Source organism: Armigeres subalbatus, chromosome 2 (genome assembly GCF_024139115.2).
Source record: "Armigeres subalbatus isolate Guangzhou_Male chromosome 2, GZ_Asu_2, whole genome shotgun sequence".
In the NCBI taxonomy this organism is placed as follows: Eukaryota; Metazoa; Arthropoda; class Insecta; order Diptera; family Culicidae; genus Armigeres; species Armigeres subalbatus.
In genome coordinates, this window is record NC_085140.1 from 455191562 (window position 1) to 455212934 (window position 21373).

The window sequence follows — 21373 nt, forward strand, 5'->3', positions numbered from 1 at the left end:
CTATGTCGAAGAAATCAGAAGATTTGGAGCAATTTTGTTTCAAATTAGAACTGGCGTTCAAATAGAATTGATGCAACTCGGTTGAGCGTTTATTATGGTAGAGAAGTGTTCAAAGATTGAATTTCATATAACTGAAAATTCACAAAGTTACATTACACTGACATTATATTTTGTAACTTGTATTGTTATTATACGACTCATCTGGTAGGTGAACAAGATGGAGAACAATTGCAGTGTTTGCTGATTTCATACACGTGCGCACTTTACCAATTTAGTAGAAAACGTTTATTGCTCAAAATGTGACTAACGGTAATGAGCAAGAAGATGAAGGTATAATGTCAGGGGCACTTACAAAGACCAATGACACATTGAAGGGTGTTTCCCGCTTCAGATACAGGCTGCTGCAATGCATCAATCAAACCACCAAACCAGATGGTCTGCACATGGCAAACTCGCAATCCCGTCACACGAGTTCGAAGTAGAAGGATGTTTCTTTCCTATACTATTGCGCAAAGCCGACGAATTCCAGTAAAAATATGCTATTTTTATTACATTTCACTTAACATCTCATCGCAGATCAATGAGACTGGCACTACATGTGCGTTATTTTTAAGGTGATGTTAAGATGCGTCCGGATCCTCGCCGGACGTCAAGTTTGATTTGGGGATGTTTGTGTTTGTATAAATACGACAATAACATAGGAAGCAATAAGATTCCATATAAGGTATAACATACAACTAAACGATACAAACTACATTCTATAAACGTATATTTCTTTTTATTTTTGCTACAATAGATTTCATGTGTTAATCCGAATAAAGATTGGTCCGATTCAGAAGGGATAGTATTACAAGACATAGATCTACTAGAGACATCAATCTATTACGTTTCTATGAACGTTTGAGTTTTATTGGCTACGTCAAAAGTCCCTAATCCAAGGGAAGTGAGAGGAAAGCGGAGGTTTTCTTGAATTTCCCAGAAACATAAATTGTCCGATATCGATACAGTTCTTATCAAGACCGTCGCACTGGCAATAATGCACATACTGGGATGAATTGTAGGGGATTAGCAAATAAGGCACAATCACATTCAACACTGAAAGGTCACTAAGTCACCTGCCGGGCCTCTGTGTGTTGTTTAACTGCGATCTACGCACATGGCTTCCTGGTCAAGGTGTCTCGATTCTGTTGGGTGTCTTAATGTTAGGTAGATTTAAAAGATACGCTTCACGCAACATTTATGGTGGAAAGCGCTGCGAAGTTGGAACCAAATGCATTGGCTCCGTAATACGATGACATCTGTGAGTAAAAAACGTACAATAGAAATTGATAACATTAGGGTAGTACTGGATTGAATGCTTTCGACAGTTAGGATCTGAACACCGGTACGAAACGAACTTTCGAAAATGAATCGTTTAAGGAAAAACAAAACAACGGATTTTGTAGTGATATTAAGGCGTTAGTTTGTATTTTTTTATATATACATTTACACAAAGTTGCACAATTTATAATCAATTGTGCCGAGTCTTATTAGTGAACTTTGCTGATTTTAGTACTTACAAACATAAATATGATCTTAATTAGTGAGACTATCTGTTTTGAACATTTTCCTAACATCTATTGTTTTCTCTTAATGCTTTAATTAAAAGTCTTTTGCCCTTAAAAACTAGTCAACAACGGATGCATCCACGCTCAGCCAGACGACACTCATGCGTTTTTTTGCTACACGATCGCACAGAAAGGACACACATGTCCTACCGTCACCAAGATACCACACTGATGAGATAGGAGGGATGCCAGACACATACACAGAGAGATAAGGATAACTTAGTAGTAGTAGTAGCGGCTGGAGAAGCGATTACTGAAGAGAAGAGAAAAAACGAAAAAATTAAGCGTTAGTATGTTTCGTGATCGTGCCACCGACACCGACAATTTTGAATAAAAAAAAATCGATTCTTAAACGATTCATTTGTTCTATTTTGAACGACAATAATGCAAGGATTGGTTACGAGTAATTACCTGTTCGTCTTCTTCGCTATCCTCTTCCTCGTAGTCGCTCTCCGGCGGCGTGAGGGGTTCCGCGCCGTGTTTTTTCAGCCAGCTCAGCAGAGTCTGGTTGTGCTGGAGGGCCGCCAGCTGGTAGGCGGTAAGGCCGGCGTAGGTTACCTGCTCGATCCGCAGTTTGGGACACTCGTCGAGCAGGAAGTTCGCCAATTGCTCGTTGCTGGATTCGATGGCAATGTGGAGCGGCGTCTGGCCCGATTTGCCCTCCTGTAACGAGATTAGGGGAAAGATTTGAGTTAATACATTTATTAAACGGAATAAGACTAGGTAAAGTTAGAGTAATCAAAAACAGATTCAAGTTGTTCCATGAAATTTGATTCATCGACAAAAGAACTGTTAATGTTATCCAAATCAAAGCATTGTCGAAACTTACCCGAGAATTAATATCGGCCCCAACGCTGACCAAATGCCGAAGAATTTCAATGTTGGACGTCTCAGCGGCAATGTGAACACATCGTTTACCTGAAAATGAACAAAAATGAAGATGTTAAATTCCTGATTAGCCATACGATGACAATGCAGCAATTGAAAACATACAATGTTGCGGAAACCGGAGCTCATAATTTCTAGAAGACAAGAACGACACCAACAGCGGGGAATTCCTAATCGCGTAGACTACATACATACAATTAAGCTTATTAAACAATGATGAATGAGCACAGATGCTAATGCTGATGAACGAAAGCGACAAATCATTCCATTGAAGTGAAAAATAAAGTAAACGAAGCGAATCGAGTTACATACAGGATGTGTTGCGTAACAATCATTAGGTCCGATTTTGAAATAAATGAATTATTTAAAAAAATGGATTTTTTACAATGTCAAATATACCAAGCCAATAATGACTAAGTTTCTCTGAGAAACTATCCTTATTAGAAGTCAGAACTTGTCACACTAGATTGCTTCTTGAGCAGATGTTGATATCAGTAGCGCATTCTTGTTATTGAAAGCGGTGGAATATTCCACAGAAATAATTTCTGATAAGCAATGGAATGTTAGCAGATGTAACATTTGAATCTGAGAAATGTCCTTCTTGAATGATAATCCAAGTTCGTGCCAATTTAAATATTGCATTAATAATAAACCCGTGCTACTGCTAGTAGTAGATTACAGAGACATAATCATAAAATGCTAATTTTTCTTTCCAGTTTAATGCCGGGCAGGTGTTTCAATGACACAAAGGTTAGCTTTCAAGAAAACTCCCCGAAAAAGAACGCATGGAACCCGCAGAAGGGGTGTAGGAATCAATCACAAGCGGTTTTACGAGCAACCGGTTTCTTCGGGAAATTTTGCCTGGACAAGCCCACTCAACAATTTTGCGTAATCAGTGGGTGATGATCTTGAATCCTATCGATTTTTATGGGATTGGTTGGCAGACAGCCGTCGCGAATGGCGCTCTCGAATCGCTTGACTCGATCATTGGCAACAGCACGCGCGTTTCTATCATCTCATTCAGTGCGACGACGAAAGAGAGCAGAAACAAAGGCGCACTATGGTCTAAAGGTGTGTAAACATTGGAATCGTTATTGTGATGATTATGTTTTTTACGATCCAATGAATTGTTCCTAAACTCATAAAAAGTGTCTTGCCTTAATCATTGGATAATAAAACACTTTTAGTTGGGTATGTAAAGGTTATTTTTGGCCGTTAGCTTGTACGGAAGCCGCCCACAGTGGAGAGATACAGTCGAACCAGTCCAGTCGGGCGTATTGCGCCGGTGAGTTTGTGTGCACAAAATTTAAATTGCGCAAACAAAAGCAGGTAGAGGTAGGTATTATATACAGAGCAGAGAGACAGAAAGCTTCAAGTGAGTGCGAAGCGAAGCGCGAGGCGCAATACGGCAAAAAAGCGTGAAAACCCTCTGGAATTCCCAGAGTTGCTACGTATTCGCATGTCATTGTCATTAGGGCACCTCCTTCCTCTGTATAGATACACTCGGTACTTGTAGATTGGTGAATCGATACGAATTAGCGATAAAAGTGAACGTTCGCTGTTTCATTTGGCACAAACTTTGCCAGTCTACGATTGCTCGTATTTGGAATTTTCACGCAACTCTCACATATGAATAATCTGAGGGTGCGGATAGCCTAATAAACTTTGGACCTTCAACGGATTGCAATAACCCATTCATTATTTGCAACACGGAGACATCACCAACAATCCAACCGACTGTGCATGATTAATCTGTCTCGTTACTGTTGTACACGGAACTCGCATCGGCCAGCCGGGGAATATCCCCAAATTCATCATCGCAAGCCGCTGCGTGGCGGCTGTCGCGATTACGCTGTCGCTCAGGAATGCACATTAGCCGCGGTGCGATCTATGCTGTTTTTTTTTTATATTTTCACCGCGAGCACTCTCCTTGTAAAGGACGGCCAGCATTACCCGAGTAATGCGAGAGAAAAAAATGGCTAAATTTAGCATCGGAGATCGAGATTAAATCACACAACAAACTGCGGCGAATTACTTACTCGATTTGAATATTTATACCGGACTCGAGCCATGGCTTCACACGTATGAGTGCGGACTTGGTGCTGCGGTATTTGAATATTCACAGATGTAATCGATACCGCACCTGGGGCGCTTTTAGAAACAGGGAAAGGGATCAACACATTTGTGGCGTATTTTCTCCGATTTTCAAACAAACACGATATTGGTAAATTAATGAAACCGACCCGTCAAGGGTGCGATATTATGAAAAGCAACAGAGGATTTTACTTAAGTTGTGTTCTCAAATTAAGAATTACCTTGTGGTTTTAGGATTTGCAAAAAAATAAATTTGCATTGACCCAAACAGGTTTAAATGGTTACCACTCCGCTGATTCATCGTATTCCACAGGAAGAGTTTCTAACATTACAACGATAGTTTGAAACCAGTATGATAAAGAAATTTTAGGCAGCAGAAAAAAACTTGTGCAGCAGGTTTCCAGAATTCTTGATTAAGAATGTTCATAAAATATTCCAAATTTTTTTCTTCATATTTTATTTTAATACCTTCTCTTACGAACTTGAATGTTGAAATGTTAATAGAAGGTAACATGAAAAAAAAAACAAAGTGGCGAAGCTTGTTAAAATCTCTACTTTGTTATCCACATATGCATATTTCTGATTCAAATGATTCAGATGAACAATGATTATGAGGACTTATTCCAGATAGCCTTTGCAAGAAAAGGTTTAGTGATTATCAACCCAGAATCTGCGAATTCAATTCATGGTCTTGCCTATGATTATTTCGGGTGGGAAAGATAAAAGGCAGATCGTTTTTTAGAAGATGGGAAATATATTATTGGAACACGGGTGAATGACACAAATGAAATTCCGTTCAATCTATTCTGAGCGAACTGCTCTGATCGACTATAGGATGTTATTGCCGGAGAATTTGATAAGGGTATTATTTTATTACAATTTGTTGAATAAAATATTGCACCGTCACGATTGGTTGGCGGATGCGACGCAGCAAAAAATCCCCGGACTTTAATAATTGAAGAAAGCAAACATATACCCGTTCCATTTTTAGAAAATGTTGAAAAACTCAGTAGCCTATGTTTTGCAAGAATCTCTTACAAAGCCCAACTCGAGGCGATAAGGTCATACGACCGTGTCGTATTGTCACACGGCGGTCCCGTGAAACAATAAACAACACATGCCGATCGAAACTGGACCGCTCAAATATTACAAAGTGTCCGGAAAAACCACTTTTTACCTGCCAGGTAGAAACACCAAACGAGGCGAGGAAGATAACAACGACGAGACAGGTGTTTTCGATGGATGCAGTGGCGGCGTGGTAGTGGTGGTGATGGGGTGGATGACCATGCGGCGGTAGTTGTTAGAAGGAATGAGACAACCACTATGCGTTGTTGCCTACCGCAAGCAAACTAAAGGCATTCATGACCACCATCATCATCATCGAGCAAGCGCTAGTCTATTTTCCAACAGCTCGATTTTGCCTTGTCGGTTTGTATTTTTATCGCCGCCGAGCGGGGCATCCGTAGCGGGACAGGTGGCTGCAGCAGAGGGACACGAGAGGGTAATCAAAACAAAAATAGCAAACTGTTTGAAGAATCGTCGTAGCAAGCGAACGATGGGCATGTGTGGTAGTGTAGTGTATGACGTTTACAACTACGGATCGATCAAACGAAAACTTCATATTCATAAGTTTAGCTCGTTATCTGAGAAATCAATCTTCGATAAAGCGAATGGAAGGATGACAATAAATTGATCAACCTGTCAGGAAAAACTTCGATAACAAGTTACCATTCTTGATATATGGAGTCTTCGATGGAACGCGGTATCCAACTGCAAGCGACTACTACGACAGTGACGATTCGCGCCGGGACGGTACTTGGAAAATATGTACAACGATCTATGTGTGGTCGCCCTATCGCGCCAGTGTGCGAGACCATTTAGACAGCTGGTAACGGATGGACTCCTTACGGGGGGTGTGCGCTCTGGGGATGGATGAAGCGGTTTGCAGTGTGTGGGAAACATGAAAGAGAGCACGACATTGGGGAAAACCCAAACGTTCGTTCGACTCGAACGCGATGCGGGAGCGATCGGTGGCGGTTTGCTTTCGGAAAAGGGGCGCCCCTGTTGACTGAACTGCGGGGACGATGATGACGGCAGCGAGATATACTGACATACAACTCCTCACGCGGGTTGGGTTGCGCGCGGGTTTACCTACCAAACAAAACCCGAAGGCGAGTTAAATCGATGCCATGGTTTTGCGCCGTTCGAGGCTACGTTGGTGGTAGGTGAACTGCAGAACTGCCGACTTCGTTGCGCAAAGAGAGGCAAAGAAATGGGTGACGAGGGGACAACTAGGGAAAGCCCCAGTAGTTGACCCCCTTCAGTTGGAAACAACGGGGGAGGTCAGTGCAAGGTGAGGGGGAAGGAGCTATTTTAAGCATTTACCAGGGAAATCCAGCAACACGAGAAAGCCACGCGGAGCCTTCCGCCTTTCTTCGTGGAGCCAATAAAACCCATGCCGATTGGTGCTTGCTTACTATAGCTGCTTGCTGCTATCAAGAGGTTTCTGTATTTTCCCATCGTAATGAAGCGGTTTTACCGGTCTGTGTATGTGATTCGCATGACTTTGTGCAAAAAGACAGCAAAGGTACGGTCGTCTGGGATCTTTCTTCAACTGGAAATCCTACCATCCTACAGAAAACCCCAACAAATTTCTTCATTTTCCGTTTGTCAACAAATTCGCACAGAACCGGGCTAATTAAAATAACCGTGCAGCGCTGCGGCTTGCTGCGGTAGACACAAAATATCTGTACGGCCTCTACTAATTTTAGCACACGGGAAAACCTAATTTTAGAGCATATTTTCTTCGACTGGTGATGAAAATTCCTCGCGCGTGATATTTTTTCCCCGATGGCAAAAGAAAATTCCGAAATGGCAGAGCCCTGCAGTGAGAGAGGCGAGAGGCCACGGCGAATGGTTTTGGGTTTTTTCGAAGAGAATTTTTCTATTTTTACCAGCCCAAAGCACGCGGTGCGAGGACCGAAAACATTACCATAAAAAGTCCTGTTTCCCAATCCATTCATTCATCTTCCTAACAGCCAACCTATAGCGGGTGACGCGGTAGAAAACAAGTGAATCGTAGCCTGGTTAGTTAGAGAATTGAATGACCGGGCCGTCCCACGTTGCGAAGGATGATGAGATCATTTTGTGCGATCGTCATGCAACATTATGTTATTTCCCAATCCGAACTGACGAGACAAAGACCAACATTCAACGGCGACTATGAGATTCTGGAGTCTGGTTTTTCTGAGCTCCGGTTGGAATTCCCAGCGCGGTTCAATTCAACGAATAGGATATGACGGTTCGCGGGTAGTGAGATAGATTACTTACCATTGTAGTTCCACTGTTCAAGATCTTGTGGAATTTTGATCGCTAACTGCGCGGCGTGGCTGCTTTGCTGGAGTTCCAGGGCGTCCAGCGGGGTCAGGAGTTCTTTTGCGCAGTCGGTCCTTCGATGCAGGCAGGCCAAATGCAGTGGAGTGTTTCCTTCGACGTCACGAATTCCGGTCTTTGCGCCGGCCACTACTAGTTTGCGAACGATCTTGGGCTGCCCGGTCAACACCGAAAGGTGCAGCGGCGTTTGGCCAATGTCGTTCTGAATGTCCAGCCAAGGTCGTGGTGCCGCATGGATCAAATTGTATACCACCTCGGTGGCCTCGTGAATGACGGCTAGATGGAGGTAGCTGATGGAAGAGAACAGAAAAGAGAATGGCGATCAGCTCGATGATCGATCCGTGCGGAAGGATAGGTCGTGAAACCTGCAGCAGGGGTTGACGTGCATCATCATATTGCGCTAGAGAAACTTAGACGGCGGATAAACAAACTGTTACTGTCCTGTCGAGCGCATGATCAAACTGCAATCGTCAACGGCTTTGGATTTTACGTCCCACAGGCGTTAATGAATTGTCGTAGCCGACAGAAACTCGTTCTAGTATTGATAATTGCGAATGAATGATTTCCTTTTGCGGTAAGCTGGACTGAACCGGGCACCTACCGGCAGTATGGAGTATGTTCTAGGAATTGTAACGACTTTCCAGAGAAAAATAGTAAGCTAGCTGCTGGAGTGTGTGAGTAGGATCAATATTGCCTTACTCGTATGACAAAAACAACGTGATGATCTAAGAGAGGGTATGGCGTTAAAATGCGACGTTTAACTGGGAATGATAATTCATATTCAACTGTCGATGAATAGATACGGAGAATATGATGTGAGGTTACCGATTGAAGGTTTGTGGTACTTTGTGTTCCGATTTTTAATCTTTATTTTCGTTTATAAACAATATTTCAATTTCATGAAAAGAAATGTAAAATACCAAATGTCTTATTCTTCCATGGCTCTACATTCCAACTGGAACTTGCCCTGCCTTCAATTGCGACCAAATTTTTACACTGACAAAAACCAATCATATTATTTATGTGTGGCACACATAAATTTTGACTGTAGCATTTCCCACATAATGGCTATATGAATTCGCAAAGCATATATGTGGAAACACTCATAACCCTCATTAACCAATAACCTATATGTGGTTTTTCATATAGCGGGTGATTATTAACACACACATTAAATTTATGTGTAAGTTTTTCTTAAATTTTTGCCAATAAAAATGTGTGGATTTTTATCATTTGTATACTAACGAATGCTAATTAGGGCGTTTTGGCAAGTGTCACTTTCTGGATTGAACGAAAGAAAATGTTACGCGCCAAAATTTATCGATCCCGCCAAAAGCGAAAATGAAACGTCAACGCGGTTCCGACGTCAATTTAGTTTCGCCCTAATGAGTGAAGCCATAACTCAAGCAAACCCAATTGGGTCCTAAAGCCCTACCTCCAAACGATAGTGCATCGGTCAAGAATACTTGAACAAAAATTCCGGTAAAAGTCTAAATCAGCAAAAACTATATTTTTGTGTTTGAGACATTTAAAGGCAAATTTTTAGCTGTGCAACTTCTGTTGCTGAAAAGGCAACATTTCAGAACGTATGAACCATCAGCCCAAAACGTCAGGCCCATGCCCATATATAACTGTCAAAGGTTGAGTCAAGTTCCCTGCGGTTTTTTGCTAGTGCGTTTGAATAATATTGTTTCGATCGTCAAACAAGATCGAAAATGTCGAGGAAGCATTTTCTAGCTAAATTAAACGATGTTCCTTTCGATCTTTGAGTCGAAAGAAAAACTGATGATTAACTTCATCGTTTCCTGAAAGAAAATCGAATATCTATTCTTTATTTTAGGACCCAATTAGCGGATGATCACTGTACTTTAATTAGCAAATCCCAATTATCGAATGTTTACAGGTAGTAATAGGAAGCTTTTCTATGCCTGCCATTATGTGCATATGTATCTTGTGAGACACGAGAATCGAACTCTAGATCTTCGGATTGGCAATCCTACGCCTACAGAACAATTATGTTAATGAAGTAATTAAAAAATGAATGAGAGTTTGTAATTTTTTAAGTTTAGTTACAGGAAATAATGAAGTCTTTAGGGAAACATTCGTCTGAATTGCATTACATTATTGTCGGTAAGAGAATGCTTATAGCATTAATGTAAGATATAAAAGTTGTATTTCAAAGTGAAAAAAAAATTTGCTTTGTTCTGCCTTTCTGCTTATGATTGATGTGGTACCAATCCAGTTCAAGCCACTACTAAACTTTAGCAAAACGAAACTCGTCCGGAAAGCACACTATCCTCAAGCTACGCCAATACCTCAAGTACTGATCGGAGCGAATGATTTAGAATCGTCTCATTCTCCATCCCTCGTGAAAATGTCATTAAGCTAACCAGTCTTTCTTTTGCCATCCCGCTAGGCTCCACATACCGTGCGAATGGACTAACGTCAATCCCTGTTGTTGTTGATGTTGCTGCTGAAGTTGAAGCAGCAGCAGCAGCAGAATAGGTGCGGATGTAGAAGGGGATTTTGCACAATCAAGCGCGATTCGATTGGCTGCTGTTACTACACTTGGCGATGGGAAAATCCCAGATTGTTGCTTTGCTGGGCTGTCGCCTCTGGAAGGAACCCGATGCAAACAGAGACAAGCGCAGGGCCATTTAGGAGTGCGATTTTTTCTTCTCTGGAACTGATAATATTGGCTTAGGAAAATAACATCAACCGCAAGGCGGTGTGAATTTGAGTAGTTTCACAATAGCCAGTACAAAACTATTTTTTACGTTGAAAAAAATATGCATATATGCATGAAAATTGAATTTTTCAACAACAAGTCAGGATTTGTTGTTGTTTGAACATAACGAATCGTGGTTTGTTTCTCTAATATGATGGATGCAAAATCCCTGATTATGGTTGTACTAAAAAAAAACAAGATTTAATACTTACGTATCACCGTCGTCGTTCTGATGGAAATACTTTTCCCATTTCATCAGGTGCATGGCATGTTGCTGCTCCTTGAACTTCAGGTGCATCTGTCGCAAACTGATGCACAGGTCGTCCACCTTCATTGGATCGGTGCTGCTTACTGGGTTTGCCGAACGGGACTGCTGGCTGGAGTCGAGATCCACCCCAGAATCGAAGGTACGAGAATCTTCCTCCTGTTGCTGCACCGGTTGCTTCTGATTTCCGGAGTGATAGAGCAACTCCACTGGAGCTTCCGGTTGCACTGACGATGTCGAGCTGAACAGGTTATCTGAACTGAAATTCTGGCCGGAATGGAAGCCCGAATCTATCGCTCCGCTATCGGTGGAAACTTTTTCCTGCTTGTTCTGCCCTTCTGGAAGGGAAAGGTGCGTGAAACCTTCAGCTGACGACGCTCCTCCTCGTGATGGATACATGTTTATCTGCTTGTTTTGAAATAATTGGATCGTTTTGTTTGTTCGTTTGGCAAGCTTAGACACACTGTTATCTTCTCCTCAAGGATCAATCACTTCAAGCAAGGATTATTTAAACCTGACCACGCTACTGATAGTGGCCAATTTCGTATGGCTAGTTTCCTAATGACTATTCAACACAAACCCAAGATGGCGATTCAAATAAGTCACTTTTGATTCCACAGATGTTCTCCACATATTATGGATGCACTTTTCACCAGAAACTTCAGAACTATTTATACTCAAAGTTTAAATGCAGTATTACTTTAAAGGTCAAACCCGCGCTGAAAACTTCTAATTCGATACTCGTTCTCGATTCAATCCTCCAATGCTAGTTTAGTTGGCGATCTACCGAGTATAATAACGAGCTGACACAATCAGGTACAAGCACTTTGCCCACAAACACAACTGCACGCGAAATTCACACGCACAGTGCCCGTATTGCTGAACAAGGTACCTATTGAACAAGTGTTGGTACGAGAGCACACATGGACGTCGCGGGTAGATTGGAAATAATCGCGATTTTGCTTCCTGAACGCAAGCCAGGCAAACGAATCGACCGAAAACACTTGCTATTCGCTCAACAGTTCAAACCGAACTGATTTGTGTGGTGGCCGGAGTCTCTGAGCAGAGCTGACGAATGCCGCCTAGTCGAAGGCTTCGCATCATCATCAGAGAGCGGCGCGAATCAGAAAAACACTACACTGCTCGTGCCATTACAGTTTGTAATTCCCACATTGCTAAATAGGCATATGGCTCATACTTGCTGATCGGATGGAACCATGAAGCACTACGAGTACCGTTATTACGTCACGAACCCCAATCGCGTGGCTTACCGCCGTGTACAAACATTGAATGGGGAGATCCTAAAGTGCAGACCAGCTGATAGGTTTAAAGGGGACTTCTAATTTTCCAAGAGCAGAGTAAACAACAGCACTGTGGTAAAAACTGTGGTTTCATGGTCGCTGTAGATTGGGACTTTGGCGAAAGTTGATAAGTGACATCCATGTTTAGCGGAATAATTGGGGCTAATAAACTTGTATTGATAACATCTTTGGTTCATAGAACGAAACCTAGCCCTGTGACAATTGTGGAATCCCATGGGAGAGTTTCGGTTAAAACCAGAGTAACATTTAAAATAAAACCTTACAGACCTGAGTGACAATTGCAAGAGGTCTTGAATAAAATATAAACACAAGGGGCACAAATTGGGTGATGGTTCACATGCAACAACACTAATTCAACATATTTAAGCAATTATAACATTACAAGGCAATATAGCATTACATTCGTACCAAGCAACGGAAAAGGCAAATGGAAAGAGCATATGAGAGCATCAAGCATCTTCCCGAGTATATGCACCAATACTATGAAGTAGTAGAAAACCTGTCGGCTTATAATCTTGGCCAAACACAGTGGATCTTGGGTGACGATTCTATATTTCTAGACTAACATTTAAAAAGGGCGTAACAGCCAAAATTATTCCTTCTGATTCTTCATCTACATGTATAGCTATATATATAGACGAAGAATCAGAAGGAATAAATTTTGGCTGTTACGCCTTTTCAAATGTTGGTCTAGATTTAACGTATATGTTAGGAAAGCCTAATAGAACTATTGTGAGATTTGAATAACAGGTGCATCAAGTGTGAAATTAATCTGGAATCAAATAATGATCGTTTATTGCTTATCGCTAATCATAATGACTATCAAATACTATTGCCAATTAAAATGCCAATGATCCATAGTTAAAAGCGTTTCCAATAAAAAATAAATAAATTGCGACAATAATTTGAAGATGGAAAATAACATTTATTGGATTTTTTTAGGCGATGTTTCACCCCAGATTATTTATAATTCAAAATATTAGATATTAGACGTAATCGACAATATTTAAGAAAATATTTTTTTAAATTAAATAATTAAACTTAGCCAATTAAGTCGTTTTATTTATGGTCAGAATAGAAATCTGAAGATGATTTAAGGTTATAAAAATAATTCAAATGTCTTTCAAGCACTCCCTCACCATTTCTCTCAAGTTGACGAATTTACCAACAGAGGACATATGGGTTGAACAAAGTTGCACAAACGAAGTGGATTGCGAGTAAGAATCATTTGAGAATCGTATTATGATTTTAAGCATTAATCGTCACGTTTAAGCTCCGGGAATATGGTTGCATTCCTTATCATTTTAAAATGATTCTCCCTACAACTAATCTGCATTTATTATTTGAATTTTAACAATTTAGTAGAAGCCAAATTTACTTTAGTATTGAGGACATCAACATTTGTATATGGAATTTTAATTTCTGATTCAAAAGCACTCCAAAAAGTAAGTAGAATTATTTAGTCACTTTAAATAGAAATAATAAACTTGCACAAACGAACCGATATCAATTTTTTAGATCCAATACTTTCAAAATGGTTGCATCACGAGAACAACGTAAAAAAAAACTTACCGAATGCTTCCAATTTCCGAGATGTACACGTTAACAAATCACTTTCCAAACCTATATCCTTTGTAAGAACAACTTTCACCAAAACAGTATAATCACACAAATATCACTTCTTAAGAACTTCCTCGATATATTCCGCAAGTAATGTTTCTTCCACAAATCCAAACTAGAAAGTGACTCTAGCTGAGCATTCCCGTCGAAAAGAAAGTTTCCCAGAATCGTGCTGGGAAAACATCCTTCCCTTCTCGCTGTATCCACTTTCCGCCATACTGCCCAACATCGCAAACGAACGCCAGAAAGAGTCAGCATCTGCCCAAGGGCCCATATGTCCGCACCGGAATTATCTACCCGTCCCGTACATACCCGCACTAATTGCACCTGGATTGGATTTTTCCGCACGGGAAATCGCACAGGACGAACGAAACGAACGGAGGTTTAGCATAAAAACACAATTGGATAAACCATCCGCCATCTGGTGCCCTGTGCCGCACCGCCGGGGAACGGGCGGTATTTCCGCTCTTCCGAAAAACCCAAAGATCGCAATAAACGGACGACGCAGCATAAGGAGCGCATGCGGCACACGGTCAGCCAGAGAATTGTTGATTAACTTATGCGGAAGGGCTTTGTTTGCTAGGCGCCTTCGCATGTTAAATATGTGATTAGCATAAAGCGCATTTTTATGTCCTTGGAAGATAGGGTGACCATTTGGCAACCATCTAAAAATATTTATAAAGGCAAAAAATTATTTATCCGACAGGAGAAAATAATGTTTGAGGCAAAACAATTGTTTTTTGATGCGGTCTCTAGACGAATCCATTTAATTCCCACATTCGATAGTAGGTTTACAAATTCTAAGTGTTGATTTATAAAGGTAAATTTTTCGGGGAAACAGGGACGTGCCCGGAGATAGGGCCAGAAAGGACTTTTGGATTCAATAAGACACTTTTATCAATTAAAGTTGGATCAAACTAAATACCTATACGAACAGATGGAGACGCATGGTGCGTCAACTTTTCATTAAAATTCCAGTTTCCTTTTCAGACACATTCCGGCGTGACGTTTTGACTTACTTTAAAATGTTTTTATTTTTTTGTAGAAAACTTGCATAAAATATCAGTAAATAAATGCATTACATATTCTTAATCCCTGTAAAATCTCGGATCGAATAGATATATAAGAAAATGGCTTTCTGGGATGCAACAACGCGCGTGAATTCGTGATTTTGTACCTCGACTTAAACGGTCAATTCTCTGCTCTGGTTATTATTTTACTCCAAAAATAATGAACACCCTTCAAATATATGAGGATGATGGATGACCCTACGAAGTAATATGCCTAAACTACGGACTTCGCTTTATTCGACATCAACATTTCGTAACGTTACAACCTAAGCTGCTCTAAAAACAGGGTTTTCAATGCGTTGTAATGTCATGTCACGAAAAAGTATACCACTTTAAAATCATATTGTACCAAAATGAAAAAGATATAATGTTCGATAATGTATTAGATGAAATCCTGGTTTTTGACCAATGGCACGGAACGTTAATTCCAATGCCCAAATTTGCAAACTAGAATACATATTTTGGCTTCTTTGGCATTTATACCGCCCAGGTAACCAGTAAGCATTATATAAAGCATTTAAGTGGCATTATATGCGCCTTTACTGCAAAACTTTAAATGCCAATAAGCCCTTTAGTCGCCTTTAATGCTATTTTAATGCAGGTTTTGGCCCAATATATCCCAAGTAACATTTTAAGCTTTATTCCTCTCTTTGAATGGTTTTCAAGATCAAATTATAAGAACTCACAATAAAACCCGCTACCACACGACGACCTTGTGATGACCACTATAAGAGTAAGATATGACCAAGTGGCCCACTCTTGATAACCACTATAAACTTATTATAAGAGTATTTGGAAACCCTTTTTAAGCCACCAGCAAAAAAGGGAAATTGGCTGCGGCAGCTGTCAAAAAGGTTATTTTGAAAAAAAAAAAACATCACAGAAAAATAATAACCAAATGGATTGTAGATAAAAATGACAACAACAGAATATATTTATGCAGGTTTTTTTTCATAAAGTATATTCATTTAAACGAACTGCGCGTTCAGTTTTATTGTGAAACCTAGTAAAAAAATGAGATTGGGCACTATGCGCCGACAAAATTCTGTAGTTCTGGGCCATAAAATTGGACATAATTATAACATCGATATCCTAAATATCCACTTAATCTATTGATTTTCCTCGCCAATATATTTGTAATTATAACCAATTGCTTGGAAGGTCCTTTACGAGGTGTTAATATTGTCTAAAAGTGAATTTCAGTAAAGAATTTCACTGACTGCTTTTCTATTTTCAATATGGCCATCATGCAAATCGAAAGAAAAACGTTGCTCTCATTAAACACTGTAATAAACTCGTTGCAATACAAATATTCTTATTGGGGTTATTTATTCGACCACATTACGGCCAAAAATTATGGCTTTGATCGAGTTTTGAGAATATGACTTAATACGCTCTCCGTGACAACCCTAGAGCTGCCCATAAGATCAATCAGTACTTGACGTTTGAAGCTTTTTCAGCAGATTTATGAGAGGTTTATTGATAGCAATAAGAACGCCAATAAAACTTAACCTCTAGTCTTGGTGATTGCTGTCATAAATCCGCTATAAGAATTAAATAAATCCAACAAGCATTGAAATTGTTACTTGGGATGACTGCTTAAATGCTCAATCCTACTTTATCGATAAAGTAGAAATTTTGCTGAGTAGCATTTATTCAGCATCCGAAATGCTGAATTAATGCTTAATTTTAAAAACAAGAAAAAATGTTTTTTTATTGGCATTTTTTTCTAATTCTTTTTTACATAGTTTTTTTTTCATATTATATCGTTATTGTATTTTCTCATATTTGAAAATGGAACATAATTTTTTACTTTCTTCGAGCGGGATTCGAACTCGCGCTCTTGCCACCCGACGCTGTTGTTGTCATCGCCCTTACCAGCTGAGCCATAAGAGATAGATGGTAATGGGAATAATGTTGCCCAACATAAACACTACGCTCCTTCAGGAACATTAAAACCTCATCTAACTCATCTCAGAATTCAACCGTCACAAACGTCATACCCAGTTGCAATGAAACAGCTACGGTAGTGCTGCTTTAATGCAACCATCGAAAATAGTGCAATGGAATAATTAAATGTATCTAAATTATGTAATTAGTGATAACGTTAGGTTAACGACAAGTACTCCTGTCAATGGTCGGAATGGAAAAAACATTCTGCACGTACCGATTTCTGTTCTCAAATGTAAGTTCATTGGACAAATAGTTCCCGCTATATGGTTTCATATTGGAAAACGTTTGACGTATGAACACCACAGGCCTTAAAGTGGCACTAATGTAGCTGTTCCATTGCACTTAACGAAAAACAACATTGTGCATTCAAAATGCTATTATAAGACTATGCCTCTCATGATTGCTTTGAAAATGCTTATTTAGAACAGCCAGGTTTTCGAAATGCTTATTTACAGCATGGAGCACATGCAATGCCAGTATAATGCTACTATAGTGCTTAATTTAATGCTTATTGGTTACCTGGGGAGTATAAACAAAAAGCTGATCTATCGAGCAAACTTCACCTAGGTACTTAAACTACCTAGGTACGCAAACTTCAAAATTCACATTTCTTACAATTTTAAATCAAATTTTATAAAAGCACTGATTCTTCGAAATCTGGAACTTTTAAATCTGTAAATATGTCTTAACAACCGTCACTCTTCATTATTATCAATTATACTAATTGTTAGTCAAAAACTTATTTTTCGCTAAACTATTATCATATAGAATATTTTATATAGATAATGTAAAAAATTGTGTTTAAAAAAATTGGTGCTTGTCCGATGAATGTGACTACAGCTTGCTTCTTGTGTGAAACCTATTATTGAGCCTGTCAAAATTTAGTTATTTCTCTTAGTGCGCTCGGTAATGGTGACCAGATTAGAGTCATTTTGACATTCAAGAGGTACAATATATTTACATATTTAATTCAATGAAGGCTTTGATCTTACAATTAATATTACCACTAATCAACTCTGCCTCTTAGGGTCTGTTCACAAATTACGTAACGCTTCTGGGGGGAGGGGGGAGGTCCAACTTGCGTTATACTTTGTTACACTAAATGGTGGGGGAGGGGGTGGGTACTACCAAATGTTACGCATAACGCGAAAAAAATTTTATTTGAATGTCTATTTTTTAAATTACTGATTGAAGTAATAGCTGTTTATCGTTATTGTATATAAGTCATTAAGGGCCCTCCTTAGCCGTGCGGTAAGACGCGCGGCTACAAAGCAAGACCATGCTGAGGGTGGCTGGGTTCGATTCCCGGTGCCGGTCTAGGCAATTTTCGGATTGGAAATTGTCTCGACTTTCCTGGGCATTAGGTATCATCGTGTTAGCCTCATGATATACGAATGCAAAATGGTAACTTGGCTAAGAAACCTCGCAGTTAATAACTGTGGAAGTGCTTAATGAACACTAAGCTGCGAGGCGGCTCTGTCCCAGTTTAGGGATGTAATGCCAATAAGAAGAAGAAGATATAAGTCATTATCGAAATCAAGCATGCTGACATAGCGGGACTGATATGCGTAAAAATACCAAGCGAATATTGTATTTCTCGACACCACATTTCCGCAAAACAATGTAAATGGTTATAATCGCAAATTCTATTTTCGTTTCTACTAGCTGCATCCTTGATATCCTTGATGTTTGATCATGAGCTATCCCTATTCCAACAGTGTTGAAAAATACCAAAACCCAAATGCTTCAAAGGTAAAAAAATCTGCCTTTAAAATTTTCATAGTTACGCGTTACATAGGGGAGGGAGGGGGTATCAAAAATGTTACTTTTTGTTACGAGGGGGAGGGAAGGGGTCAAAAACTCGGATTTTTGCGTTACGTAATTTGTGAACAGACCCTTATTAACAATTTTGTTGCTCAAAAGATAAAAAAATATCTTCCTTTGATGCTATGATGATGTCTTCTTTTGAATGCATTTTTGTAATTGTATAATTTATATAATAAACCTTGGCCGAATCGTTGAAATGTGCGTTGGCCAGCAAGTTCACCGGACCTAAACCCTATGAATTTCTCTGTCTAGAGTACGTTAGAGGCCGCGCCTGCTCTAAAATATCATGTTTTTAGCAAGTCCGGAGACGATATCTAGGAGTGAGGAGAAATTGCTTTCTTTAAATGCAATTAATTGCATATTATTCGGCAACTCGGCCGTACGAAAATGTATAAGTTTGCTCTGTATGATGAACGCATCTGTCTGGGTTGAAGCAAAGGGAAAAGATTATGTCATCTTAAAATGAACGCGTCTGCCTGGTATAAGATAAAGGGAGGAGATAATGCCTTCTTTAGATGATAGCGTCGCCCTGTATTAGGGGAAAGGAAGTGATAACCCCTTCCTCTAATGAACACATTTGCCCGGTATAAGACAAAGAGGATAGATAAGCATTAAATAAACTTTATTTTTAAAATTATAAGTTAAGACCACTTATGCGAAGTTAAGACCACTTATGCGTGAAATTAGGAACCCTCCTATTTTCATGATATCAGTTCACGGCAGGTCCTATCCGCTCAATCCTTTCCGGACGAGTTTCCGCATTTCTCCTCTTTGGCAGCACTGTAACCCTTTTAGCTACATTCGGGTCTGCCACCTGCGTGACCTTACTTACTTCGGAGTTGCGCCGCTGATGGCCATCCGCTTTTGGAATTCCTTTTACTTTAAAGTAAAAGTATCGATACCTCAGTGGTATCGTTTCATCCCTATATATAAGTCTTGAAAATTCATCAAAAAATAAAGGCGATACCTATATTAACCTCAACACTTGATTTCGTGACGGTCCTAACTTCTGAAGAAATTCCGTTGAGGAACTTCCGGAGGAACTCCTTTGAAGAACTTCTGGAGGAATTTCTTTGTGGAACATTCGGAAGGACTCCCGGAGGAATTCTTGGAATGGTTTTCATCCGTTAGTTTTGAAAGTTTTCCGGTCGTTTAAACAAACTGGAAGTCGGCCATCTTGAATTCCAAAATTCCAACATGCAGACAGACATATTCTAACCGTATCTTGGATAGATTTGTACCAGCAAAGATCATTTTAAACATTAATTTAATTTTATTAACTAAATCATGAGCTTAGGGGAGAATCGGACAAATCATTTCACCAATATTTCTATCCTCTCCAGGAGCAGCAAATGAGATTTTCCGTTTATTAATTCGCTTTTATGGTGTACTTTAGGGGAAAATGGGGCAAAATGGGCCCTTTCCAATGGTTTGTCAGTAGTGGAAATTTTACCAAACCATATCCTCGTTTTTTTTTCTACATGGATCTCTAAAATAGCAGCATTTAAATAAGTACCGTTACGGGCCCTTTTATTCCCACTTTGCTCTGGTAGGACTGTCACCCTAGGTATTGCTGACACAATACAGCGTTCCGTTAATCAACCGCTAGACACCAGGCAGACGCTGTTTGAGCCACACAGAGTACGCAACTCTTAACTGGCGGGCTTGTCATCGATCGTCCCGTGGAAGCGTGAGATAGGAACTTGTGGGGACTACAGCTATATTGGACGCTCCTTCCATAATGTCAACCCACCATTTTTGCAGCCTGTGAATCGCAAGTACAGACATAAAATTCGTGCAAGCTGCGACTGGGCTCTGATTCTCAGTTCAATCAAGACTTCACGAACAGCAAATAGCAAACTTTTCAGAACCATCATTTTACATAAAAGAAGGTTCAGCCGAGGCGAATTTTCTTCAAAGTGCAAATCATAATTGCTCGGCAACGGCAGAAAGTTACGGTCGGTAGCAGAATCACGTAGCGGCGGAAAATCATCGAGTGGCTAAAATCGGCGTCAGTAGCAGTCAAGTGAAATTTTCATTCAAGATTATGAGACGCTTTTAACGGCAAATCATCGCAAAGATGACTTCTACAGCTACCACAGCAGCCTAAGATCAACGTTAGTAAACATATTCAGAAAGTAAACATTCAATATCTTACTCTTTACAAAAACCTTCGTCCAATTGGCGGTCGTATTTCGGATACAACCTCTGCTTTTTTATCACAATTGCTCCATGGCGATTTCGGCCATCAAAACACCCATTTCTGATTCGGATTTTTCTGTATCCGATTAGATTCAATAGCGATATACTAACTTACTCCAGAGTTGGAATTCAACTAAAACCAGCACCTTCTTCAAAAAAAAAAGATTAAGCCACACCAGATTTGTGTTTTTCTTGATCTGACTTGGTTCTCTAGTGGTTCCGACCATCTCTCAACCCACTTCAGAACTTGGTTTTATTGCCCAAATTAGGTTCAGTTGTCTCTCCAAATAAAAGACACACCTCTTCGGTCTAGATTTCTTTTAATCTTGGGATAGGATATTGTGTTAGTTATAGAGGATATTATAGGTATCTGGAATAATTTTGGCAAGCAATGCGATCTTTGG

The 21373-nt window shown here is 39.9% G+C and overlaps 1 protein-coding gene and 1 long non-coding RNA gene across 4 annotated transcripts; both read right to left on the reverse strand.

Annotated features, from left to right (window-relative positions):
• Positions 1-752: 752 nt before the first annotated feature.
• LOC134213818 (NF-kappa-B inhibitor cactus) lies at positions 753-12013 on the reverse strand. 3 transcript variants are annotated; one of them, XR_009979538.1, is made up of 6 exons: positions 10923-12013; positions 7920-8272; positions 2437-2525; positions 2019-2270; positions 1758-1860; positions 753-1298 (listed from the first exon to the last, which is right to left on the reverse strand). XR_009979538.1 is itself a non-coding variant. In XM_062693181.1 (5 exons), exons 1-5 carry the CDS (start codon positions 11372-11374, stop codon positions 1227-1229), a joined length of 1218 nt encoding a protein of 405 aa, XP_062549165.1. In that variant the 5' UTR covers positions 11375-12013; the 3' UTR covers positions 753-1226. The 3 variants fall into 3 exon arrangements, 2 of the variants coding, with proteins under 2 accessions (XP_062549165.1, XP_062549166.1); XM_062693181.1 differs by lacking the exon at positions 1758-1860; XM_062693182.1 differs by lacking the exon at positions 753-1298 and having other exon boundaries at positions 1438-1860.
• Positions 8280-10734, reverse strand: LOC134213822 (uncharacterized). The gene is made up of 3 exons (XR_009979540.1): positions 10217-10734; positions 8682-8767; positions 8280-8618 (listed from the first exon to the last, which is right to left on the reverse strand). It is a non-coding gene; the product is annotated as an uncharacterized LOC134213822 (long non-coding RNA).
• Positions 12014-21373: the final 9360 nt, after the last annotated feature.

What these genes read in the sequence shown, in the direction of transcription:
- LOC134213818 (XM_062693181.1), bottom strand. Translation starts at nt 11,374, where the DNA reads ATGTATCCATCACGAGGAGGAGCGTCGTCAGCTGAAGGTTTCACGCAC. An exon ending in GGGCCGATATTAATTCTCGG is followed by an intron (nt 2,271 to 2,436) that starts GTAAGTTTCGAC and finishes ATCTCGTTACAG; the next exon opens with GAGGGCAAATCGGGCCAGAC. An exon ending in ATAGCGAAGAAGACGAACAG is followed by an intron (nt 1,299 to 2,018) that starts GTAATTACTCGT and finishes TTTTACTCACAG; the next exon opens with ATGTCATCGTATTACGGAGC.